The sequence below is a fragment of the Salvelinus fontinalis genome, unplaced genomic scaffold (genome assembly GCF_029448725.1).
Source record: "Salvelinus fontinalis isolate EN_2023a unplaced genomic scaffold, ASM2944872v1 scaffold_0057, whole genome shotgun sequence".
In the NCBI taxonomy this organism is placed as follows: Eukaryota; Metazoa; Chordata; class Actinopteri; order Salmoniformes; family Salmonidae; genus Salvelinus; species Salvelinus fontinalis.
The window spans coordinates 44,442-71,129 of record NW_026600266.1 but is presented as its reverse complement, the minus strand read 5'-3'; the positions used below and the strand labels follow the sequence as shown (position 1 = coordinate 71,129).

Genomic DNA, 26,688 nt, shown 5'->3' with positions numbered 1-26,688 from the left:
ATAGCATCAGAGAACCTCTAGGATGTGGTGCGACCATAGCATCAAAGAACCTCTAGGATGTGGTGCCACCATAGCATCAGAGAACCTCTAGGATGTGGTGCACCACCATAGTATCAGAGAACCTCTAGGATGTGGTGCCACCATAGCATCAGAGAACCTCTAGGATGTGGTGCCACCATAGCATCAGAGAACCTCTAGGATGTGGTGCTCCACCATAGTATCAGAGAACCTCTAGGATGTGGTGCCACCATAGTATCAGAGAACCTCTAGGATGTGGTGCTGCGACCATAGCATCAAAGAACCTCTAGGATGTGGTGCTCCACCATAGCATCAGAGAACCTCTAGGATGTGGTGCCACCATAGTATCAGAGAACCTCTAGGATGTGGTGCCACCATAGTATCAGAGAACCTCTAGGATGTGGTGCCACCATAGTATCAGAGAACCTCTAGGATGTGGTGCCACCATAGTATCAGAGAACCTCTAGGATGTGGTGCCACCATAGCATCAGAGAACCTCTAGGATGTGGTGCCACCATAGCATCAGATAACCTCTAGGATGTGGTGCCACCATAGTATCAGAGAACCTCTAGGATGTGGTGCCACCATAGCATCAGATAACCTCTAGGATGTGGTGCACCACCATAGTATCAGAGAACCTCTAGGATGTGGTGCCACCATAGTATCAGAGAACCTCTAGGATGTGGTGCTGCCACCATAGTATCAGAGAACCTCTAGGATGTGGTGCCACCATAGTATCAGAGAACCTCTAGGATGTGGTGCCACCATAGTATCAGAGAACCTCTAGGATGTGGTGCCACCATAGTATCAGAGAACCTCTAGGATGTGGTGCTCCACCATAGCATCAGAGAACCTCTAGGATGTGGTGCTCCACCATAGTATCAGAGAACCTCTAGGATGTGGTGCTGCCACCATAGTATCAGAGAACCTCTAGGATGTGGTGCTGCCACCATAGTATCAGAGAACCTCTAGGATGTGGTGCCACCATAGTATCAGAGAACCTCTAGGATGTGGTGCTGCCACCATAGCATCAGAGAACCTCTAGGATGTGGTGCCACCATAGTATCAGAGAACCTCTAGGATGTGGTGCCACCATAGTATCAGAGAACCTCTAGGATGTGGTGCTGCCACCATAGCATCAGATAACCTCTAGGATGTGGTGCCACCATAGCATCAGAGAACCTCTAGGATGTGGTGCTGCCACCATAGCATCAGATAACCTCTAGGATGTGGTGCCACCATAGTATCAGAGAACCTCTAGGATGTGGTGCTACCATAGTATCAGAGAACCTCTAGGATGTGGTGCCACCATAGTATCAGAGAACCTCTAGGATGTGGTGCCACCATAGTATCAGAGAACCTCTAGGATGTGGTGCCACCATAGTATCAGAGAACCTCTAGGATGTGGTGCTCCACCATAGCATCAGAGAACCTCTAGGATGTGGTGTACCACCATAGTATCAGAGAACCTCTAGGATGTGGTGCCACCATAGTATCAGAGAACCTCTAGGATGTGGTGCCACCATAGTATCAGAGAACCTCTAGGATGTGGTGCCACCATAGTATCAGAGAACCTCTAGGATGTGGTGCCACCATAGTATCAGAGAACCTCTAGGATGTGGTGCTGCCACCATAGTATCAGAGAACCTCTAGGATGTGGTGCTCCACCATAGCATCAGAGAACCTCTAGGATGTGGTGTACCACCATAGTATCAGAGAACCTCTAGGATGTGGTGCCACCATAGTATCAGAGAACCTCTAGGATGTGGTGCCACCATAGCATCAGAGAACCTCTAGGATGTGGTGCCACCATAGCATCAGAGAACCTCTAGGATGTGGTGCCACCATAGTATCAGAGAACCTCTAGGATGTGGTGCCACCATAGTATCAGAGAACCTCTAGGATGTGGTGCCACCATAGTATCAGAGAACCTCTAGGATGTGGTGCTCCACCATAGTATCAGAGAACCTCTAGGATGTGGTGCCACCATAGTATCAGAGAACCTCTAGGATGTGGTGCTCCACCATAGCATCAGAGAACCTCTAGGATGTGGTGCTGCCACCATAGTATCAGAGAACCTCTAGGATGTGGTGCTGCCACCATAGTATCAGAGAACCTCTAGGATGTGGTGCCACCATAGCATCAGAGAACCTCTAGGATGTGGTGCCACCATAGCATCAGAGAACCTCTAGGATGTGGTGCTCCACCATAGTATCAGAGAACCTCTAGGATGTGGTGCTGCCACCATAGTATCAGAGAACCTCTAGGATGTGGTGCTGCCACCATAGTATCAGAGAACCTCTAGGATGTGGTGCCACCATAGTATCAGAGAACCTCTAGGATGTGGTGCCACCATAGTATCAGAGAACCTCTAGGATGTGGTGCTCCACCATAGTATCAGAGAACCTCTAGGATGTGGTGCTCCACCATAGCATCAGAGAACCTCTAGGATGTGGTGCCACCATAGTATCAGAGAACCTCTAGGATGTGGTGCCACCATAGTATCAGAGAACCTCTAGGATGTGGTGCTCCACCATAGCATCAGAGAACCTCTAGGATGTGGTGCCACCATAGTATCAGAGAACCTCTAGGATGTGGTGCCACCATAGTATCAGAGAACCTCTAGGATGTGGTGCCACCATAGTATCAGAGAACCTCTAGGATGTGGTGCCACCATAGTATCAGAGAACCTCTAGGATGTGGTGCTCCACCATAGCATCAGAGAACCTCTAGGATGTGGTGCCACCATAGTATCAGAGAACCTCTAGGATGTGGTGCCACCATAGTATCAGAGAACCTCTAGGATGTGGTGCCACCATAGTATCAGAGAACCTCTAGGATGTGGTGCCACCATAGTATCAGAGAACCTCTAGGATGTGGTGCTGCCACCATAGCATCAGATAACCTCTAGGATGTGGTGCACCACCATAGTATCAGAGAACCTCTAGGATGTGGTGCCACCATAGTATCAGAGAACCTCTAGGATGTGGTGCTGCCACCATAGCATCAGATAACCTCTAGGATGTGGTGCCACCATAGTATCAGAGAACCTCTAGGATGTGGTGCCACCATAGCATCAGAGAACCTCTAGGATGTGGTGCCACCATAGCATCAGAGAACCTCTAGGATGTGGTGCCACCATAGTATCAGAGAACCTCTAGGATGTGGTGCCACCATAGTATCAGAGAACCTCTAGGATGTGGTGCCACCATAGTATCAGAGAACCTCTAGGATGTGGTGAACCACCATAGTATCAGAGAACCTCTAGGATGTGGTGCTCCACCATAGTATCAGAGAACCTCTAGGATGTGGTGCACCACCATAGTATCAGAGAACCTCTAGGATGTGGTGCTGCCACCATAGTATCAGAGAACCTCTAGGATGTGGTGCCACCATAGCATCAGAGAACCTCTAGGATGTGGTGCTGCCACCATAGTATCAGAGAACCTCTAGGATGTGGTGCTACCATAGCATCAGAGAACCTCTAGGATGTGGTGCCACCATAGCATCAGAGAACCTCTAGGATGTGGTGAACCACCATAGTATCAGAGAACCTCTAGGATGTGGTGCCACCATAGTATCAGAGAACCTCTAGGATGTGGTGCCACCATAGCATCAGAGAACCTCTAGGATGTGGTGCTCCACCATAGTATCAGAGAACCTCTAGGATGTGGTGCCACCATAGTATCAGAGAACCTCTAGGATGTGGTGCCACCATAGTATCAGAGAACCTCTAGGATGTGGTGCTCCACCATAGCATCAGAGAACCTCTAGGATGTGGTGCTCCACCATAGTATCAGAGAACCTCTAGGATGTGGTGCCACCATAGCATCAGAGAACCTCTAGGATGTGGTGCCACCATAGTATCAGAGAACCTCTAGGATGTGGTGCTACCATAGTATCAGAGAACCTCTAGGATGTGGTGCTACCATAGTATCAGAGAACCTCTAGGATGTGGTGCCACCATAGTATCAGAGAACCTCTAGGATGTGGTGCTACCATAGTATCAGAGAACCTCTAGGATGTGGTGCCACCATAGCATCAGAGAACCTCTAGGATGTGGTGCACCACCATAGCATCAGAGAACCTCTAGGATGTGGTGCTGCCACCATAGTATCAGAGAACCTCTAGGATGTGGTGCTACCATAGTATCAGAGAACCTCTAGGATGTGGTGCCACCATAGTATCAGAGAACCTCTAGGATGTGGTGCCACCATAGCATCAGAGAACCTCTAGGATGTGGTGCCACCATAGCATCAGAGAACCTCTAGGATGTGGTGCCACCATAGTATCAGAGAACCTCTAGGATGTGGTGCTCCACCATAGTATCAGAGAACCTCTAGGATGTGGTGCCACCATAGTATCAGAGAACCTCTAGGATGTGGTGCTGCCACCATAGTATCAGAGAACCTCTAGGATGTGGTGCTCCACCATGGTATCAGAGAACCTCTAGGATGTGGTGCTCCACCATAGTATCAGAGAACCTCTAGGATGTGGTGCCACCATAGTATCAGAGAACCTCTAGGATGTGGTGCCACCATAGCATCAGAGAACCTCTAGGATGTGGTGCTCCACCATAGCATCAGAGAACCTCTAGGATGTGGTGCCACCATAGTATCAGAGAACCTCTAGGATGTGGTGCCACCATAGTATCAGAGAACCTCTAGGATGTGGTGCTCCACCATAGCATCAGAGAACCTCTAGGATGTGGTGCTCCACCATAGCATCAGAGAACCTCTAGGATGTGGTGCCACCATAGCATCAGAGAACCTCTAGGATGTGGTGCCACCATAGTATCAGAGAACCTCTAGGATGTGGTGCTACCATAGTATCAGAGAACCTCTAGGATGTGGTGCTCCACCATAGCATCAGAGAACCTCTAGGATGTGGTGCCACCATAGTATCAGAGAACCTCTAGGATGTGGTGCTCCACCATAGTATCAGAGAACCTCTAGGATGTGGTGCTCCACCATAGTATCAGAGAACCTCTAGGATGTGGTGCTCCACCATAGCATCAGAGAACCTCTAGGATGTGGTGCTCCACCATAGTATCAGAGAACCTCTAGGATGTGGTGCCACCATAGTATCAGAGAACCTCTAGGATGTGGTGCTCCACCATAGCATCAGAGAACCTCTAGGATGTGGTGCTCCACCATAGCATCAGAGAACCTCTAGGATGTGGTGCTCCACCATAGCATCAGAGAACCTCTAGGATGTGGTGCCACCATAGCATCAGAGAACCTCTAGGATGTGGTGCCACCATAGCATCAGAGAACCTCTAGGATGTGGTGCCACCATAGCATCAGAGAACCTCTAGGATGTGGTGCCACCATAGTATCAGAGAACCTCTAGGATGTGGTGCTCCACCATAGCATCAGAGAACCTCTAGGATGTGGTGCTCCACCATAGCATCAGAGAACCTCTAGGATGTGGTGCTCCACCATAGCATCAGAGAACCTCTAGGATGTGGTGCCACCATAGCATCAGAGAACCTCTAGGATGTGGTGCCACCATAGCATCAGAGAACCTCTAGGATGTGGTGCCACCATAGTATCAGAGAACCTCTAGGATGTGGTGCCACCATAGTATCAGAGAACCTCTAGGATGTGGTGCTCCACCATAGCATCAGAGAACCTCTAGGATGTGGTGCTCCACCATAGCATCAGAGAACCTCTAGGATGTGGTGAACCACCATAGTATCAGAGAACCTCTAGGATGTGGTGCCACCATAGTATCAGAGAACCTCTAGGATGTGGTGCCACCATAGTATCAGATAACCTCTAGGATGTGGTGCCACCATAGTATCAGAGAACCTCTAGGATGTGGTGCCACCATAGTATCAGAGAACCTCTAGGATGTGGTGCCACCATAGTATCAGAGAACCTCTAGGATGTGGTGCCACCATAGTATCAGAGAACCTCTAGGATGTGGTGCCACCATAGTATCAGAGAACCTCTAGGATGTGGTGCCACCATAGTATCAGAGAACCTCTAGGATGTGGTGCCACCATAGTATCAGAGAACCTCTAGGATGTGGTGCCACCATAGTATCAGAGAACCTCTAGGATGTGGTGCCACCATAGCATCAGAGAACCTCTAGGATGTGGTGCCACCATAGTATCAGAGAACCTCTAGGATGTGGTGCTCCACCATAGTATCAGAGAACCTCTAGGATGTGGTGCCACCATAGTATCAGAGAACCTCTAGGATGTGGTGCTCCACCATAGTATCAGAGAACCTCTAGGATGTGGTGCTCCACCATAGTATCAGAGAACCTCTAGGATGTGGTGCCACCATAGTATCAGAGAACCTCTAGGATGTGGTGCCACCATAGCATCAGAGAACCTCTAGGATGTGGTGCTGCCACCATAGTATCAGAGAACCTCTAGGATGTGGTGCGACCATAGTATCAGAGAACCTCTAGGATGTGGTGCCACCATAGTATCAGAGAACCTCTAGGATGTGGTGCCACCATAGTATCAGAGAACCTCTAGGATGTGGTGCTACCATAGCATCAGAGAACCTCTAGGATGTGGTCTCTCTCTCCCTGGTCTCTCTCTCTCTGGTCTCTCTCTCTCTGGTTTCTCTCTCTCTGGTCTCTCTCTCCCTGGTCTCTCTCTCTCTCTGGTCTCTCTCTCTCTCTGGTCTCTCTCTCTCTCTGGTCTCTCTCTCTCTCTGGTCTCTCTCTGGTCTCTCTCTCTCTCTGGTCTCTCTCTCTCTCTCTGGTCTCTCTCTCTCTGGTCTCTCTCTCCCTGGTCTCTCTCTCCCTGGTCTCTCTCTCTCTGGTCTTTCTCTCTCTGGTCTCTCTCTCTCTGGTCTCTCTCTCCCTGGTCTCTCTCTCTCTGGTCTTTCTCTCCCTGGTCTCTCTCTCTCTGGTCTCTCTCTCTCTGGTCTCTCTCTCCCTGGTCTCTCTCTCCCTGGTCTCTCTCTCCCTGGTCTCTCTCTCTCTGGTCTCTCTCTCCCTGGTCTCTCTCTCCCTGGTCTCTCTCCCCCTGGTCTCTCTCTCCCTGGTCTCTCTCCCTCTGGTCTCTCTCTCCCTGGTCTCTCTCTCTCTGGTCTCTCTCTCTCTGGTCTCTCTCTCTCTGGTCTCTCTCCCTGGTCTCTCTCTCTCTGGTCTCTCTCTCTCTGGTCTCTCTCTCCCTGGTCTCTCTCTCTCTGGTCTCTCTCTCTCTGGTCTCTCTCTCTCTGGTCTCTCTCTCCCTGGTCTCTCTCTCCCTGGTCTCTCTCTCCCTGGTCTCTCTCTCTCTGGTCTCTCTCTCTCTCTGGTCTCTCTCTCTCTGGTCTCTCTCTCTCTGGTCTCTCTCTCCCTGGTCTCTCTCTCCCTGGTCTCTCTCTCCCTGGTCTCTCTCTCCCTGGTCTCTCTCTCTCTGGTCTCTCTCTCCCTGGTCTCTCTCTCTCTGGTCTCTCTCTCTCTGGTCTCTCTCTCTCTGGTCTCTCTCTCCCTGGTCTCTCTCTCTCTGGTCTCTCTCTCTCTCTGGTCTCTCTCTCTCTGGTCTCTCTCTCTCTGTTCTTTCTCTGGTCTCTCTCTCTCTTTGGTCTCTCTCTCTCTGGTATATTTCTCTCTCTCTCTGGTATCCTTCTCTCTCTCTCTCTGGTCGGGGCTCAGATGTCAGACATGAAACGTTGCCACAGGAATGGCCTGGCATGATCTGAGTCGGAGTCAGCTTTCTGAACCCAGCCAAACACACACTGTACTGCTCCCATCACAACCACTTCACAGAGAGGGGATGGAGGGATGGGAAGAGCGCTGGGGGGAAGGAGATGGGGAGATGGTGTCCCCAGCTGCAACATCTGGTCCCTCTAATGGAGGGCAGCTCAGCAATACCACCCCTCTCTGATCACAACCACTACAGAAGGACGGTGGAAGAGAGGGGAGACAGATGAAGGGAAGAGGAATGAAAGACAAGAGTAGACAGTGGGAGAAATACAGATGTATGAAAGCTATATAGAGAGAGAGTAGGCAGTGAAAGAGAGGAGGCTGAGAAAAGGGAGAAAGCAGTGAAAGAGAGGAGGCAGAGAAAAGGGAGAAAGCAGTGAAAGAGAGGAGGCAGAGAAAAGGGAGAAAGCAGTGAAAGAGAGGAGGCAGAGAAAAGGGAGAAGGCAGTGAAAGAGAGGAGGCAGAGAAAAGGGAGAAAGCAGTGAAAGAGAGGAGGCAGAGAAAAGGGAGAAAGCAGTGAGAGAGAGGAGGCAGAGAAAAGGGAGAAAGCAGTGAGAGAGAGGAGGCAGAGAAAAGGGAGAAAGCAGTAAAAGAGAGGAGGCAGAGAAAAGGGAGAAAGCAGTGAGAGAGAGGAGGCAGAGAAAAGGGAGAAAGCAGTGAGAGAGAGGAGGCAGAGAAAAGGGAGAAAGCAGTGAGAGAGAGGAGGCAGAGAAAAGGGAGAAAGCAGTGAAAGAGAGGAGGCAGAGAAAAGGGAGAAAGCAGTGAGAGAGAGGAGGCAGAGAAAAGGGAGAAAGCAGTGAAAGAGAGGAGGCAGAGAAAAGGGAGAAAGCAGTGAGAGAGAGGAGGCAGAGAAAAGGGAGAAAGCAGTGAAAGAGAGGAGGCAGAGAAAAGGGAGAAAGCAGTGAAAGAGAGGAGGCAGAGAAAAGGGAGAAAGCAGTGAAAGAGAGGAGGCAGAGAAAAGGGAGAAAGCAGTGAAAGAGAGGAGGCAGAGAAAAGAGAGAAAGCAGTGAGAGAGAGGAGGCAGAGAAAAGGGAGAAAGCAGTGAGAGAGAGGAGGCAGAGAAAGGGGAGAAAGCAGTGAGAGAGAGGAGGCAGTGAAAGCGAGGAGGCAGAGAAAGGGGAGAAAGCAGTGAGAGAGAGGAGGCAGAGAAAAGGGAGAAAGCAGTGAAAGAGAGGAGGCAGAGAAAAGGGAGAAAGCAGTGAGAGAGAGGAGGCAGAGAAAAGGGAGAAAGCAGTGAAAGAGAGGAGGCATAGAAAAGGGAGAAAGCAGTGAAAGAGAGGAGGCAGAGAAAAGGGAGAAAGCAGTGAGAGAGAGGAGGCAGAGAAAAGGGAGAAAGCAGTGAAAGAGAGGAGGCAGAGAAAAGGGAGAAAGCAGTGAAACAGAGGAGGCAGAGAAAAGAGAAAAAGCAGTGAAAGAGAGGAGGCAGAGAAAAGGGAGAAAGCAGTGAAAGAGAGGAGGCAGAGAAAAGGGAGAAAGCAGTGAAAGAGAGGAGGCAGAGAAAAGGGAGAAAGCAGTGAAAGAGAGGAGGCAGAGAAAAGGGAGAAAGCAGTGAAAGAGAGGAGGCAGAGAAAAGGGAGAAAGCAGTGAAAGAGAGGAGGCAGAGAAAAGAGAGAAAGCAGTGAGAGAGAGGAGGCAGAGAAAAGGGAGAAAGCAGTGAGAGAGAGGAGGCAGAGAAAGGGGAGAAAGCAGTGAGAGAGAGGAGGCAGTGAAAGCGAGGAGGCAGAGAAAGGGGAGAAAGCAGTGAGAGAGAGGAGGCAGAGAAAAGGGAGAAAGCAGTGAAAGAGAGGAGGCAGAGAAAAGGGAGAAAGCAGTGAGAGAGAGGAGGCAGAGAAAGGGGAGAAAGCAGTGAGAGAGAGGAGTAGGTGAAAGAGAGGAGGCAGAGAAAAGGGAGAAAGCAGTGAGAGAGAGGAGGCAGAGAAAAGGGAGAAAGCAGTGAGAGAGAGGAGGCAGAGAAAAGGGAGAAAGCAGTGAGAGAGAGGAGGCAGAGAAAATGGAGAAAGCAGTGAAACAGAGGAGGCAGAGAAAAGGGATAAAGCAGTGAGAGAGAGGAGGCAGAGAAAAGGGAGAAAGCAGTGAAAGAGAGGAGGCAGAGAAAAGGGAGAAAGCAGTGAAAGAGAGCAGGCAGAGAAAAGGGAGAAAGCAGTGAAAGAGAGGAGGCAGAGAAAAGGGAGAAAGCAGTGAAAGAGAGGAGGCAGAGAAAAGGGAGAAAGCAGTGAAAGAGAGGAGGCAGAGAAAAGGGAGAAAGCAGTGAAAGAGAGGAGGCAGAGAAAAGGGAGAAAGCAGTGAAAGAGAGGAGGCAGAGAAAAGGGAGAAAGCAGTGAGAGAGAGGAGGCAGAGAAAAGGGAGAAAGCGTGGGGAATAAAGTTCCTTCTCTCAACATCTGGTGGGAGAAACATTCCAGAGAGATGGAGAGAGGAACTCAATCCCAGCAGAGCAGGTCTGACAGTGACAACTGGAAAGAAGTGGAGAGAGAGAGAGAGAGAGAGAGAGAGAGAGAGAGAGAGAGAGAGAGAGAGAGAGGGAGACAGAGAGAGACAGAGAGAGAGAGAGAGAGAGAGAGAGAGAGAGAGAGAGAGAGAGAGAGAGAGAGAGAGAGAGAGAGAGAGAGAGAGAGGGAGACCAGAGAGAGAGAGAGAGAGAGAGAGAGAGAAGGAGACCAGAGAGAGAGAGAGAGAGAGAGAGAGAGAGAGAGAGAGAGAGAGAGAGAGGAGACCAGAGAGAGAGAGAGAGAGAGAGAGAGAAGGAGACCAGAGAGAGAGAGAGAGAGAGAGAGAGAGAGAGAGAGAGAGAGAGAGAGAGAGAGAGAGAGAGAGAGAGAGAGAGAATGAGACCAGAGAGAGAGAGAGAGAGAGAGAGAAGGAGACCAGAGAGAGAGAGAGAGAGAGAGAGAGAGAGAGAGAGAGAGAGAGAGAGAGAGAGAGAGGAGATCAGAGAGAGAGAGAGAAGGAGATCAGAGAGAGCGAGTGAGAGAAGGAGACCAGAGAGAGAGAGAGAGAGAAGGAGACCAGAGAGAGAGAAGGAGACCAGAGAGAGAGAGAGAAGGAGACCAGAGAGAGAGAAGGAGACCAGAGAGAGAGAGAGAGAGAGAGAAGGAGACCAGAGAGAGAGAGAAAACAGAGCCAAACAAGTGCAGTCAGATCAACAAGCCCTCTAGACCCTGCTGCCGAGTCGACGACAAGACCCCGGGCTCCCTCCCCCCTCCCTCCCTCCCTCCTTCCCCCCTCCCCCTGGGCTAGGGACCTGTCGCCACATCACACCACAAGCTCATACCACAGAAGCACAGAGCGCAGGAAGCCAAGCCGGTCATAACAACCCTGAGCATTAGACTACTATATTAGAACCTGGACCAGGAAGCACGACATTAAGACCAACCTGAGCCAACTACCCTATCTACAACCATTAGACCACTGTGTTAGATCCCCTACATTAAGACCAACCTGAGCCAACTACCCTATCTACAACCATTAGACCACTGTGTTAGATCCCCTACATTAAGGCCAACCTGAGCCAACTACACTATCTACAACCATTAGACCACTGTGTTAGATCCCCTACATTAAGACCAACCTGAGCCAACTACACTATCTACAACCATTAGACCACTGTGTTAGATCCCCTACATTAAGGCCAACTACACTATCTACAACCATTAGACCACTGTGTTAGATCCCCTACATTAAGACCAACCTGAGCCAACTACACTATCTACAACCATTAGACCACTGTGTTAGATCCCCTACATTAAGACCAACTACACTATCTACAACCATTAGACCACTGTGTTAGATCCCCTACATTAAGACCAACTACACTATCTACAACCATTAGACCACTGTGTTAGATCCCCTACATTAAGACCAACTACACTATCTACAACCATTAGACCACTGTGTTAGATCCCCTACATTAAGACCAACTACACTATCTACAACCATTAGACCACTGTGTTAGATCCCCTACATTAAGACCAACTACACTATCTACAACCATTAGACCACTGTGTTAGATCCCCTACATTAAGACCAACTACACTATCTACAACCATTAGACCACTGTGTTAGATCCCCTACATTAAGACCAACTACACTATCTACAACCATTAGACCACTGTGTTAGATCCCCTACATTATGACCAACCTGAGCCAACTACACTATCTACAACCATTAGACCACTGTGTTAGATCCCCTACATTAAGACCAACTACACTATCTACAACCATTAGACCACTGTGTTAGATCCCCTACATTATGACCAACCTGAGCCAACTACACTATCTACAACCAGTAGACCACTGTGTTAGATCCCCTACATTAAGACCAACTACACTATCTACAACCATTAGACCACTGTGTTAGATCCCCAACATTAAGACCAACCTGAGCCAACTACACTATCTACAACCATTAGACCACTGTGTTAGATCCCCTACATTAGGTCCTGACTGTTTATCAGTCTCTATCTGCCCGTTGTGCCAGCTGATTATGCAGGATATGAACATGTGAGCCCAGAAAGCAGTAGAAACAGATGTGAGGTAGATAGAAGTCATATGACTCCTCAGTGTGAAACGACCAGTCTCTCTGGTCTGGACCTCCTCCCAGCCAGGAGTCATGCAGGGTTGGCAGGTACACAGCGTGATGAAAACACGCCTCTGTATTTAGAGTGAGGCCCTCTCTGTTTGACCGTAGCCCTCTACACAGACAGACCGGGGTCCTGTATGGAAGGCAGTGGTTCGCTATCAAACACTCCCCTCAAGTCAACTCACAGTCCCACGATACCCCGGCTTCATAAGACCAACTTGTGGGAAGGGAACTGCCAAATGTCAACATAGAATTGTCAGCGTAACGTAATATTACAAAAAACAACACGGAGATTCAGACTTTCCTCAGTGGAAAGAAAAATAAACTGAAGATTGAATATCAAAAATAATCCGGAATAGTTTTTCTTGTAAATACAGATCTATAAAACGGAGATGTTTTCACCAGCAGGAGGCTGCATTCAGTACAGAACTACGTCCTGACTACAGACACTAAGACAAAGAAAACCACTTCCTAGTCAGTCAATTAACAAACTGTCAGCTGAATGGCCAGTTGACTCTCTCTGATCGACCTCCGTCTGGAAAACGCACCTGGAATAGTCAGGATATGGTGCACGCCTAATGTCATTGATAAAAAAAACTTAAAGGGATAGGTCACCAAAATGACAACATTAGTTAGATGGTTCCTTTCCTTGAACGTAGTCTCTGGGCCAACCAGGAGAGTCTGTCATCCACTGTTAGCATTTGTCCATTTAACCACTGCCATCAACTTTAGCATTAAAGGGGAAGTTCAGGTTTTTACACCTTGATGCTAGCTGGTTCCTCACCCTGAACGTAGTCTATGGGCCAGGTGAAACTATCATCCATGGTTCAGTGGTCTGTCATCAGCCACTACAAACTTCAGTTAACTTTAGCCAAAGAGTTTCTAAACCCAGAGGAGCAACATCGCAAGACTTCCGGGCATGCTTGTGAAACAGACCAAACAGACCAGGTTTGGGGTTTCGAGAAGTCAATGAGAAGTTCATCTTGTGGTTTTGTTTCTCTAAATCTAAAGGCACAACCTAGACCGGAGACAATGTCTTAAATAGTTGAACATGTTATTACTCCAACGTTGTGAAAGTGACAAACTGACAAAAACAACTTTATATCAAAGGAGTGTCTAGATAGTGTGTGTGTGTTGGTATTGATATGTAGGCTGTGTGCATTTAGTATTTATTTTGAATTGATGTAGTTCTGTCCTTGAGCTGTTCTTGTCTATTAATGTTCTGCATTATGTCATGTGTCATGTTTTGTGTGGACCCCAGGAAGAGAAGCTGCTGCTTTCTCAACAGCTAATGGGGATCCTAATAAAATACAACAACAAAAATAGCAGTAATTTGACGGCCTGCACAGGCCCAGTTCGGTGTGAGATGACCGTTAGACCCCGATGATGTGTTTCTACGCATGACCTTCGATAGCCAACGTTGCCATGACATTGTGAACGGGAATTTCTACTGGAGAAGCAGTTTCATCTTCATAATGTACCGTCTTTGCTTTAGCCATACTGAACTTCCCCTTTAATGACCAAAGCAACAACAACAATAGGAGTGTATCTTACCAGACAGTGCTTTAGCCATACTGAACTTCCCCTTTAATGACCAAAGCAACAACAATAGGATTGTATCTTACCAGACAGTGCTTTAGCCATACTGAACTTCCCCTTTAATGACCAAAGCAACAACAATAGGAGTGTATCTTACCAGACAGTGCTTTAGCCATACTGAACTTCCCCTTTAATGACCAAAGCAACAACAATAGGATTGTATCTTACCAGACAGTGCTTTAGCCATACTGAACTTCCCCTTTAATGACCAAAGCAACAACAATAGGAGTGTATCTTACCAGACAGTGCTTTAGCCATACTGAACTTCCCCTTTAATGACCAAAGCAACAACAATAGGAGTGTATCTTACCAGACAGTGCTTTAGCCATACTGAACTTCCCCTTTAATGACCAAAGCAACAACAATAGGATTGTATCTTACCAGACAGTGCTTGTGGCTCCACCCCAGTCAAGGCTCCAGCTCCAGCCCCGGTCCTCTCTGTAACCAGCTCATACTGGAACGAGGTGATCCTCTTACTGATGTCTCTGTGAGGTATGGCCTCTATGAACAGAGACCCCTCCTGGATGCTGAAGCAGGTCACCTTCCCCTGGGCCTGGTCCTGCTCCCTGAGCAGCAGGCGCAGCTTCCCGGCCCGGTCCAGGTAGATGTTAGCCCCGTGGGAGTCCCTAGAGGGCTTGATGCAGACGGAGAGACGGGCGGGTGCCGGGGACAGGGTGTTGGGCCGCAGGTTGACGATGACGGCCCCTGTAGGGTAGAGCCAGTCGAGGGAACCCTGGGAACAACGTAGGTAGACCTGCTCCACATCACGGGTGTGGCCCTCATGGGTTAGACCACTGGAAGGGAAGGGGGGGGTGGAGGTCAGTGGGGAAGTCAACAACACATCATACACAGAGACATGGTCACACTCCTAACAGGTGTGAAAGAATTATATATTTGGTCTGAAGAAAAACGTTTTTTTGGGGGGGTGAGAAATGCCAACCATGAACCACTGTCTGTGACTGCCAGTACAACAGTCTGAAAGGGTCTGTATGAATATAGAACAGAGCGTAAGATAATCAGTCGTTCTCCAGCCAAGGGCCGAGCAACAAAAACAATAGGCCTATAACTTGGCAAAAGAACAGAACATGTCATCTTTCTTCTGGTGACCTTTTCTGAAATCCAGAGCAGCTTCAAAGGGAAACAGCAGCTCTTCACGTGATCATGTCCTGCCTCCCGTCATACTCAACAGGTCGACTACAGACTGCAGCTCTTCACGTGATCATGTCCTGCCTCCCGTCATACTCAACAGGTCGACTACAGACTGCAGCTCTTCACGTGATCATGTCCTGCCTCCCGTCATACTCAACAGGTCGACTACAGACTGCAGCTCTAAACGTGATCATGTCCTGCCTCCCGTCATACTCAACAGGTCGACTACAGACTGCAGCTCTTCACGTGATCATGTCCTGCCTCCCGTCATACTCAACAGGTCGACTACAGACTGCAGCTCTTCACGTGATCATGTCCTGCCTCCCGTCATACTCAACAGGTCGACTACAGACTGCAGCTCTTCACGTGATCATGTCCTGCCTCCCGTCATACTCAACAGGTCGACTACAGACTGCAGCTCTTCACGTGATCATGTCCTGCCTCCCGTCATACTCAACAGGTCGACTACAGACTGCAGCTCTTCACGTGATCATGTCCTGCCTCCCGTCATACTCAACAGGTCGACTACAGACTGCAGCTCTTCACGTGATCATGTCCTGCCTCCCGTCATACTCAACAGGTCGACTACAGACTGCAGCTCTTCACGTGATCATGTCCTGCCTCCCGTCATACTCAACAGGTCGACTACAGACTGCAGCTCTTCACGTGATCATGTCCTGCCTCCCGTCATACTCAACAGGTCGACTACAGACTGCAGCTCTTCACGTGATCATGTCCTGCCTCCCGTCATACTCAACAGGTCGACTACAGACAGCAGCTCTTCACGTGATCATGTCCTGCCTCCCGTCATACTCAACAGGTCGACTACAGACTGCAGCTCTTCACGTGATCATGTCCTGCCTCCCGTCATACTCAACAGGTCGACTACAGACAGCAGCTCTTCACGTGATCATGTCCTGCCTCCCGTCATACTCAACAGGTCGACTACAGACTGCAGCTCTTCACGTGATCATGTCCTGCCTCCCGTCATACTCAACAGGTCGACTACAGACTGCAGCTCTTCACGTGATCATGTCCTGCCTCCCGTCATACTCAACAGGTCGACTACAGACAGCAGCTCTTCACGTGATCATGTCCTGCCTCCCCTCATACTCAACAGGTCGACTACAGACTGCAGCTCTTCACGTGATCATGTCCTGCCTCCCGTCATACTCAACAGGTCGACTACAGACTGCAGCTCTTCACGTGATCATGTCCTGCCTCCCGTCATACTCAACAGGTCGACTACAGACTGCAGCTCTTCACGTGATCATGTCCTGCCTCCCGTCATACTCAACAGGTCGACTACAGACTGCAGCTCTTCACGTGATCATGTCCTGCCTCCCGTCATACTCAACAGGTCGACTACAGACTGCAGCTCTTCACGTGATCATGTCCTGCCTCCCGTCATACTCAACAGGTCGACTACAGACTGCAGCTCTTCACGTGATCATGTCCTGCCTCCCGTCATACTCAACAGGTCGACTACAGACTGCAGCTCTTCACGTGATCATGTCCTGCCTCCCGTCATACTCAACAGGTCGACTACAGACTGCAGCTCTTCACGTGATCATGTCCTGCCTCCCGTCATACTCAACAGGTCGACTACAGACTGCAGCTCTTCACGTGATCATGTCCTGCCTCCCCTCATACTCAACAGGTCGACTACAGACTGCAGCTCTGAGCTTCAAATGGAACCCTATTCTCTATATAAGGCTCTGGTCTACAGTAGGGCACTATGTATGGAATAGGGGCCCAGGTCTAAAGTAGTGCACTATATAGGGAATAGGGGCCCGGTTCAAAAGTAGTGGACTATATAGGGAATAGGGCCCTGGTCTAAAGTAGTGGACTATATAGGGAATAGGGGCCAGGGTCAAAAGTAGTGCACTATATAGGGAATAGGCTCAGTGTGTGTGTTGCCTGGTGGTGGTGGTTTAACATCCTTAGACAAAGTGTTAAGACTCTCGCGTCTCCGTGCGCTGCACACGGCCGGCAGCATGACCAGTCACGAGCCGCCCTGCCTCAACATGGCTCAACTGACCTCCGCCCCAACACACACGTCTTGTGGCACATTGTTCCGTCTGGGCTCAGCGCTCTGGCAACACACGACTGACTGGCTGGCAGGCTGCCTCAGGGTCGAGAGAGAGAGGAGAGGGGGGGAGTCTAGAGACAGAACTGGATGAATGGAGAGGAGAGGGACAGACTCACAGGCAACATCCCAAATTACACCCTAGTCCCTATATAGTGCCATAGGCCCTGGTCAAAGGTAGTACAGTGTATAGGGAATAGGATACCATTTGGGACACAGTAGAGTTGACTTAGACAACCAACGGCAGCAACAGTAACCAGGCTGCCAGGAGCCTCTGCTGAATGCAGGTCAATCAGCCAAACCTCCCCTTGCTGCCGGGACAAAAGGACTGGAAGAGACTTGTCCGGGCAGCACTCTGGACAGGACTGACCCCCTGGCGCCAGACAGACAGCACCACCAAACCACTCACTATACATACACACAGTGACAGTCAGTGTCTAAAATGAAACCCTATGCCCTATTTAGTGCACTAGTCATGACCAGGACCCATAACCCTATTCCCTATATAGTGCACTAGTCATGACCAGGACCCATAACCCTATTCCCTATATAGTGCACTAGTCATGACCAGGACCCATAACCCTATGCCCTATATAGTGCACTAGTCATGACTAGGACCCATAACCCTATTCCCTATATAGTGCACTAGTCATGACCAGGGCCCACAGGGCTCTCTAAGGGAATAGGGAACCATTCGGGATGCTAACACAGAATGTAATGCATAATTGTTGAAGTCTTAGACTAGGCTCAAGTCTTTCGTTCATATAATTTATAATCTGAAGTCCTAGACTAGGCCCAAATCTGTCGTTCATATCATTCATAATCTGAAGTCCTAGACTAGGCTCAAGTTTTTCGTTCATATAATTTATAATCTGAAGTCCTAGACTAGGCCCAAATCTGTCGTTCATATCATTTATAATCTGAAGTCCTAGACTAGGCCCAAGTCTGTCATTCATAATCTGAAGTCCTAGACCAGGCCCAAATCTGTCGTTCATATCATTTATAATCTGAAGTTCTAGACTAGGCCAAAATCTGTCGTTCATATCATTTATAGTCTGAAGTCCTAGACTAGGCCCAAATCTGTCATTCATATCATTTATAATCTGAAGTCCTAGGCTAGGCCCAAGTCTGTCGCTCATATCATTTATAATCTGAAGTCCTAGACTAGGCCTAAATCTGTCGTTCATATAATTTATAATCTCAAATCCTAGACTACGCCCAAATCTGTCATTCATATCATTTATAGTCTGAAGTCCTAGACTAGGCCCAAATCTGTCATTCATATCATTTATAATCTGAAGTCCTAGGCTAGGCCCAAGTCTGTCGCTCATATCATTTATAATCTGAAGTCCTAGACTAGGCCTAAATCTGTCGTTCATATAATTTATAATCTCAAATCCTAGACTACGCCCAAATCTGTCATTCATATCATTTATAGTCTGAAGTCCTAGACTAGGCCCAAATCTGTCGTTTATATAATTTATAATCTGAAGTCCTAGACTAGGCCCAAATCTGTTGTTCATATCATTTATAATCTGAAGTCCTAGACTAGGCCAAAATCTGTCGTTCATATCATTTATAATCTGAAGTCCTAGACTAGGCCCAAATCTGTCGCTCATGTCATTTATAATCTGAAGTCCTAGACTAGGCCCAAGTCTGTCGCTCATATCATTCATAATCTGAAGTCCTAGACTAGGCCCAAGTCTGTCATTCATAATCTGAAGTCCTAGACTAGGCCCAAATCTGTCGCTCATATCATTTATAATCTGAAGTCATAGACTAGGCCTAAATCTGTCGTTCATATAATTTATAATCTCAAATCCTAGACTACGCCCAAATCTGTCATTCATAATCTGAAGTCCTAGACTAGGCCCAAATCTGTCGTTCATATCATTCATAATCTGAAGTCCTAGACTAGGCCCAAATCTGTCGTTCAAAGCAAAGCCAAGCTATAAAGCAGGAAACTAGCAGCATACTTCTATTACCATATGGGTGCCATGCCAACAGCAACAGACTGGTGGTTTGATGTTCTTGGTAGGAACGACCCAATTGAAAATGAAAAGGAGATGGTGAAATATGAATAAGGCCCATTGATGTGAGGACCAGAGGAGGGCACATGTTGATCATCATAACCCAACCAGCCTCTCCTCTCCTCACCACATTCTCTTTAATTAACTCCGTTTAACTCTTCCACCGTCTCTAGTCTGCATGTAATTAGAAGAGATTAGCTGAGAGGAGAAGTAATGAGCAACAGATTCATTGGTACAGGCTCAAAGTAACTGCTTATTAAGACTACTCCTCGGCTGGTTTAGCACTGCACTTCACCCAATTTCACCCACTAGGTTGTATTTATTTATTTCACCAGGTAGGCCAGTCGAGAACAAGTTTCTCATTTACAGCTGTGACCTGGCCAAGATAAAGCAAAGCGACACAAACAACACAGAGTGACACAAACAAACGTACAGTCAATAACACAATAGAAAAATCTATATACAGTGTGTGCAAATGTAGAAGAGTAGGGAGGTAAGGCAATAAATAGGCCATAGTGGCAAAATAATTAAAATTTTGCAATTAAACACTGGAGTGATAGATGTGCAGAAGATGAATGTGTAAGTAGAGATACTGGGGTGAAAAGGAGCATAACAATAAATAACAATATGGGGATGAGGTAGTTGGGTGGGCTATTTACAGATGGGCTATGTACAGGTGCAATGATCTGTAAGCTTCTCTGACAGCTGATGCTTAAAGCTAGTGAGGGAGATATGAGTCTCCAGCTTCAGTGATTTTTGCAATTCTTTCCAGTCATTGGCAGCAGAGAACTGGAAGGAAAGGCGTCCAAATGAGGTGTTGGCTTTGGGGGATGACCAGTGAAATATACCTGCTGGAGCGCGTTCTACGGTTGGTGTTGCTATGGTGACCAGTGAGCTGAGATAAGGCGGGGCTTTACCTAGCAAAGACTTATGCTTGATGTGAGTCTGGAAGGAGAGTTTACAGTCTAATCAGACACCTAGGTATTTGTAGTTGTCCACATATTCTAAGTCCGAACCGTCCAGAGTAGTGATGCTAGACCGGCGGGCAGGTGCGGGCAGCGATCGGTTGAAGAGCATGCATTTAGTTTTACTTGCATTTAAGAGCAGTTGGAGGCCACGGAAGGAGAGTTGTATGGCATTGAAGCTCGTCTGGAGGTTTGTTAACACAGTGTCCAAAGAAGGGCCAGAAGTATTCAGAATGGTGTCGTCTGCGTAGAGGTGGATCAGAGAATCACCAGCAGCAAGAGCGACATCATTGATGTATACAGAGAAAAGAGTCGGCCCGAGAATTGAACCCTGTGGCACCCCCATAGAGACTGCCAGAGGTCCGGACAACAGGCCCTTCGATTTGACACACTGAACTCTTTCTAAGAAGTAGTTGGTGAACCAGGCGAGGCAATCATTTGAGAAACCAAGGCTGTTGAGTCTGCCGATAAGAATACGGTGATTGACAGAGTCGAAAGCCTTGGCCAGGTCGATGAATACGGCTGTCTCTTATTGATGGCAGTTATGATATCGTTTAGGACCTTGTGCGTGGCTGAGGTGCACCCATGACCAGCTCAGAAACCAGATTGCATAGGGGAGAAGGTACGGTGGGATTCAAAATGGTCGGTGATCTGTTTGTTAACTTGGCTTTCGAAGACTTTAGAAAGGCAGGGTAGGATAGATATAGGTCTGTAACAGTTTGGGTTTTGGGTGTCTCCCCCTTTGAAGAGGGGGATGACCGCGGCAGGATTCCAATCTTTAGGGATCTCAGATGATACGAAAGAGAGGTTGAACAGGCTAGTAATAGGGGTTGCAACAATTTCGGCAGATAATTTTAGAAAGAGAGGGTCCAGATTGTCTAGCCCAGCTGATTTGTATGGGTCCAGATTTTGCAGCTCTTTCAGAACATCAGCTATCTGGATTTGGATGAAGGAGAAATGGGGGAGGCTTGGGCAAGTTGCTGTGGGGGGTGGAGGGCTGTTGACCGGGGTAGGGGTAGCCAGGTGGAAAGCATGGCCAGCCGTAGAAAAATGTTATTGAAATTCTCAATTATTGTGGATTTATCGGTGGTGACAGTGTTACCTAGCCTCAGTGCAGTGATCAGCTGGGAGGAGGTGCTCTTATTCTCCATGGACAGTGTCCCAGAACCTTTTGGAGCTTATGCTACAGGATGCAAATTTCTATTTGAAAAAGCTAGCCTTTGCTTTCCTAACTGCCTGTGTATATTGGATGTATACAGGATGTTTTTGTGCTGGTCAAGGGCAGTCAGGTCTGGAGTGAACCAAGGGCTATATCTGTTCTTAGTTCAATTTTTTTTGAATGGGGCATGCTTTTTTAAGATGGTGAGGAAGGCACTTTAAAAGAATAACCAGTCATCCTCTACTGACAGAATGAGGTCAATATCCTTCCAGGATACCCGGGCCAGGTCGATTAGAAAGGCCTGATCGCTGAAGTGCTTTAGAGAGTGTTTGACAGTGATGAGGGTTGGTCGTTTGACCGCAGACCCATTATGGACGCAGGCAATGAGGCAGTAATCGCTGAGATCCTGGTTGAAGACAGCAGAGGTGTATTTAGAGGGCAGGTTGGTTAGGATGATATCTATGAGGGTGCCCGTGTTTACGGATTTAGGGTTTTACCTGGTAGGTTCCATGATAATTTTTATGAGATTGAGGGCATCTAGTTTAGATTGTAGGATGGCCGGGGTGTTAAGCACATCCCAGTTTAGGTCACCTAACATTACAAACTCTGAAGATAAATGGAGGGTGATTAATTCACATATGGTGTCCAGGGCACAGCTGGGAGCTGAGGGGGGTCTATAACAAGCGGCAACAGTGAGAAACTTATTTCTGTAAAGGTGGATTTTTAAAAGTAGAAGCTCAAACTGTTTGGGCACAGACCTGGATGGCATGACAGAACTCTGCAGGCTATCTCTACAGTAGATTGCAACTCCACCCCTTTTGGCAGTTCTATCTTGGCGGAAAATGTTGTAGTTAGGAAATTTCCGAATTTTTGGTGGCCTTCTTAAGCAAGGATTCAGACACAGCTAGGACATCCGGGTTGGCGGAGTGTGCTCAAGCAGTAAAGGAGGAGGCTTCTGATGTTAACATGCATGAAACCAAGGCTTTTACGGTTACAGAAGTCAACAAATGATAGCGCCTGGGGAATAGGTGTAGAACTGGGGGATACAGGGCCTGGGTTAACCTCTACATCACCAGAAGAACAGAGGAGGAGTGGGATAAGGGTCTAGCTAAAGGCTATAAGAACTGGTCGTCTAGTGCGTTCGGAACAGAGAATAAAAGGAGCAGATTTCTGGGCGTGGTAGAATAGATTCAAGGCATAATGTACAGACACGGGTATGGTAGGATGTGAGTACAGTGGAGAAAACCTAGGCGTTGAGTGACGATGAGAGAGGTTTCGTCTCTGGAGGCATCAGTTAAGCTAGGTGTGGTCTCCGCATGTGTGTGGAGTGGGACGAAAGAGCTATCTAAGGCATTTTGAGGGGGACTGAGGGCTCTACAGTGAAATAAAACAATAAGAACTAGCCAAGACAGCAGTAGACAAGGCATATTGACATTAGAGAGAGGCATAAAGCAAACACAGGTGTTGATCAGGAGAGCTAAGACAACAACGGGTAAATGGTGGAGAATGGGCAGAGCTGGTCAGTTAGGTACGTACAGGACCTGAGTTCCAGGCTGGGGCCGACAGGTAAACAAAATGAGGTAGTCTGTGATAGATTATTTAACCCACTAGATTGTCGGTAATATATGATTTTTAACCCACTAGATTGTCTGTAATAGATGATTTAACCCACTATATTGTCTGTAATAGATGATTTAACCCACTAGATTGTCTGTAATAGATGATTTAACCCTCTAGATTGTCTGTAATAGATGATTTAACCCACTAGATTGTCTGTAATAGATGATTTAATCCACTAGATTGTCTGTAATAGATGATTTAACCCTCTAGATTGTCTGTAATAGATTATTTAACCCACTAGATTGTCTGTAATAGATGATTTAACCCTCTAGATTGTCTGTAATAGATGATTTAACCCACTAGATTGTCTGTAATAGATTATTTAACCCACTAGATTGTCTGTAATAGATGATTTAACCCACTAGATTGTCTGTAATAGATGATTTAACCCTCTAGATTGTCTGTAATAGATGATTTAACCCACTATATTGTCTGTAATAGATGATTTAACCCACTAGATTGTCTGTAATAGATGATTTAACCCTCTAGATTGTCTGTAATAGATGATTTAACCCACTAGATTGTCTGTAATAGATGATTTAATCCACTAGATTGTCTGTAATAGATGATTTAACCCTCTAGATTGTCTGTAATAGATTATTTAACCCACTAGATTGTCTGTAATAGATGATTTAACCCTCTAGATTGTCTGTAATAGATGATTTAACCCACTAGATTGTCTGTAATAGATTATTTAACCCACTAGATTGTCTGTAATAGATGATTTAACCCACTAGATTGTCTGTAATAGATGATTTAACCCACTAGATTGTCTGTAATAGATGATTTAACCCACTATATTGTCTGTAATAGATTATTTAACCCACTAGATTGTCTGTAATAGATGATTTAATCCACTAGATTGTCTGTAATAGATGATTTAACCCACTAGATTGTCTGTAATAGATGATTTAATCCACTAGATTGTCTGTAATAGATGATTTAACCCTCTAGATTGTCTGTAATAGATGATTTAACCCACTAGATTGTCTGTAATAGATTATTTAACCCACTAGATTGTCTGTAATAGATGATTTAACCCACTAGATTGTCTGTAATAGATGATTTAACCCTCTAGATTGTCTGTAATAGATGATTTAACCCACTATATTGTCTGTAATAGATTATTTAACCCACTAGATTGTCTGTAATAGATGATTTAATCCACTAGATTGTCTGTAATAGATGATTTAACCCACTAGATTGTCTGTAATAGATGATTTAATCCACTAGATTGTCTGTAATAGATGATTTAACCCACTAGATTGTCTGTAATAGATGATTTATGATGACAATGTTTTTACCTCTATAGCATCAGCATTTATTTGTATTTATTTATTTAACTAGGCAAGTCAGTTAAGAACAAATGCTTATTTACAATGACAGCCTATCACCAGCAGTAATTTAATACCTACATTGAGCATAATGTCATGTGTAGTCATGTGTTGCTGCCATGCTATGTTGTTGTCTTAGGTCTCTCTTTATGTACTGTTGAGGTGTGTCGCTTGTCGTGATGTGTGTTTGGTCCTATATTCTTATTTTATTTTTAATCCCAGCCCCCGCAGGAGACCTTTTGCATTTTGGTAGGCCGTCATTGTAAATAAGAATTTGTTCTTAAACTGATTTAGTTAAATAAAGGTTAAATAAAATAAGTAAAATATTAGAGGCATTAACAAAGTGTCAAACTTCACGAGGTGCCCAAGTCAAGTACTAAAGCCTCTTACTATATCACTATTTAAGCCTTGTTGTTGCTTCTAGAAAGAGTGACTAGAATTTTATAACAAGTGGAGGGAAGTAAAAACCGAAAGGGAAAAGTTGCCTTGTGTGCTCAGTTGAGATTTAGAAATGTATACAAGGTAGCCTGTTATAGACGTCGTGAGGAGCGACCTCAAACTGTACTTTTACTGATGCAGGGTAGCTAGGCTATCACTGTGTTTATTCATGAAACAATGTATATACATTTCCATTAAACGTGATCCTAAAAGTGTTCCTTATTAGAACGCTTAGGGTTGAAAAAAAGGGTACATTTCAGTTGAATATGAATGCTTTAAAATATAATTAGATTTTGTTTTAAAGTAATACTCTCAAAACCACTAATCATGTTGTGAACATGAAATAAAGAGAAATAAATCTCCGCGCTTGGAGTCCGTGACAGAAGTAGCATTCCACAGACCTGACTCAAGGTGATCACTCAGTAAGAGGGAAACATTTGTTTAATTCACCTCTCAGGAGAGAATGGATAACTCCTTCTCCATTTAGTTTATTACATTATAACAATCTCTTCACCAGTCGGCCTTGGATAAAAACACGGACGCATTCACCGTCCTGTAACTTTAAGTTCCACAAAACGAAGCATTCAAATCTAAACGGTAGCCTACAAATAGTTCGTCTGCACAGCTCCTTTTCAATTCGGCCATTATGAACAAGCCGTTCATGAAATAATGAAAGTTATAAAGAAGAACTCTCACCTGCCCTTCCAACTACACTGGTCGCTGGAGTATTGAGAGAGCGCTATCCGACACAGCAGGAGAACCGATAACAAGTATGCTAAAATCGGTGTCAGCATGTTTAATCCCACCGCTGTTGCTCCGAGCGCAACACTTTCCTTCTTCTCAACTAAAACAACCAAATCCACCCGCGTAACTCCAACGACATAACGTCCCCATCGGTTCTGGTCGCCTGTTGAAATGTCTTCGAATGTTGTTTTCTTCCTGTAAAAGCCAGTAGAACCGTGAAAAAAAGCGTTACTTCACCTAGAACCATCCACCATATCGTAACCTACAACGGACAGCGGCTGCTTGAATTCCTCTACTGGAAGTTCAGTGAGTGAATTTCTCTGAGGTCTTCTCACGTCACTCCCCTTCACCAAGCAGATCCGCACGCCTGCGCAATGCCTTCTCGGCTAGATCTTGGAAGTAATGTTTCTACAATTACAAAATCTCACCGAGGCTAGTATCTACTTACTAGGAATTGATAAATGATACATTACAAAGTCTACAGTCGAAATAACCCACCGGTTGGGTAAATTGACTGAGTAATCTGTGGCCCATTATCTCAAACTTTTCCTTTCCAAAAGTGCCCCTCATCTTTCCAATTCCACTTTATTATTTGTTGTCAGTCATTCGTTATGATGACATGTGTGGGTACGACCATATTGTTCTGTTACATGTGATGGGCTGTCATAAATATAGTCCTCTGGGAAGTTTTTCTTTTGAAACAAGATATACGTGTGTTTTTCCACTGAACCACACACGCACGCACGCACACGCGCACACACACACACACACACACACACACACACACACACACACACACACACACACACACACACACACACACACACACACACACACACACACACACACACACAAACACACACACACACACACACACACACACACACACACACACACACACACACACACACACACGATCATATATTTTTTTAAATCTGAAACCGGTTAGACAGGAAACTAGAGCTATTTGAGACAGGTACTTTTAATCTCTGATTTCTTTGGACATGTGTGTGTGGTTGTGTGTGTGTGTGTGTGTGTGTGTGTGTGTGTGTGTGTGTGTGTGTGTGTGTGTGTGTGTGTGTGTGTGTGTGTGTGTGTGTGTGTGTGTGTGTGTGTGTGTGTGTGTGGTTGTGTGTGTTTGTGTGTGTATGTGTGTGTTTGTGTGTGTGTGTCCTCTATATTAATACAGTGTTTGTATTGGTCTTGCTACATTGTTGCAGCATGTTGTCAGGGCATACTGACTAGACTAGTAATGTAACCATGATGCGTGTTGGGACACGCTGTCTGGGAGTCAACCTCACAACACTGA

General features: G+C 46.6%; 1 protein-coding gene across 1 annotated transcript in view; it reads right to left on the bottom strand.

Annotated features, from left to right (window-relative positions):
- LOC129842643 (meteorin-like protein) overlaps positions 1 to 25,608 on the bottom strand; it is a 29,770-nt gene extending 4,162 nt beyond the window's left edge. Inside the window, exons 1-2 of the mRNA XM_055911266.1 lie at positions 25,332 to 25,608; positions 14,233 to 14,645 (exon numbers count right to left, since the gene is read on the bottom strand). Of these exons, the coding sequence (XP_055767241.1) occupies positions 14,233 to 14,645; positions 25,332 to 25,429 (511 nt within the window). The 5' untranslated portion in view covers positions 25,430 to 25,608. The remainder of the gene's footprint in view (positions 1 to 14,232; positions 14,646 to 25,331) is intronic.
- Positions 25,609 to 26,688: the final 1,080 nt, after the last annotated feature.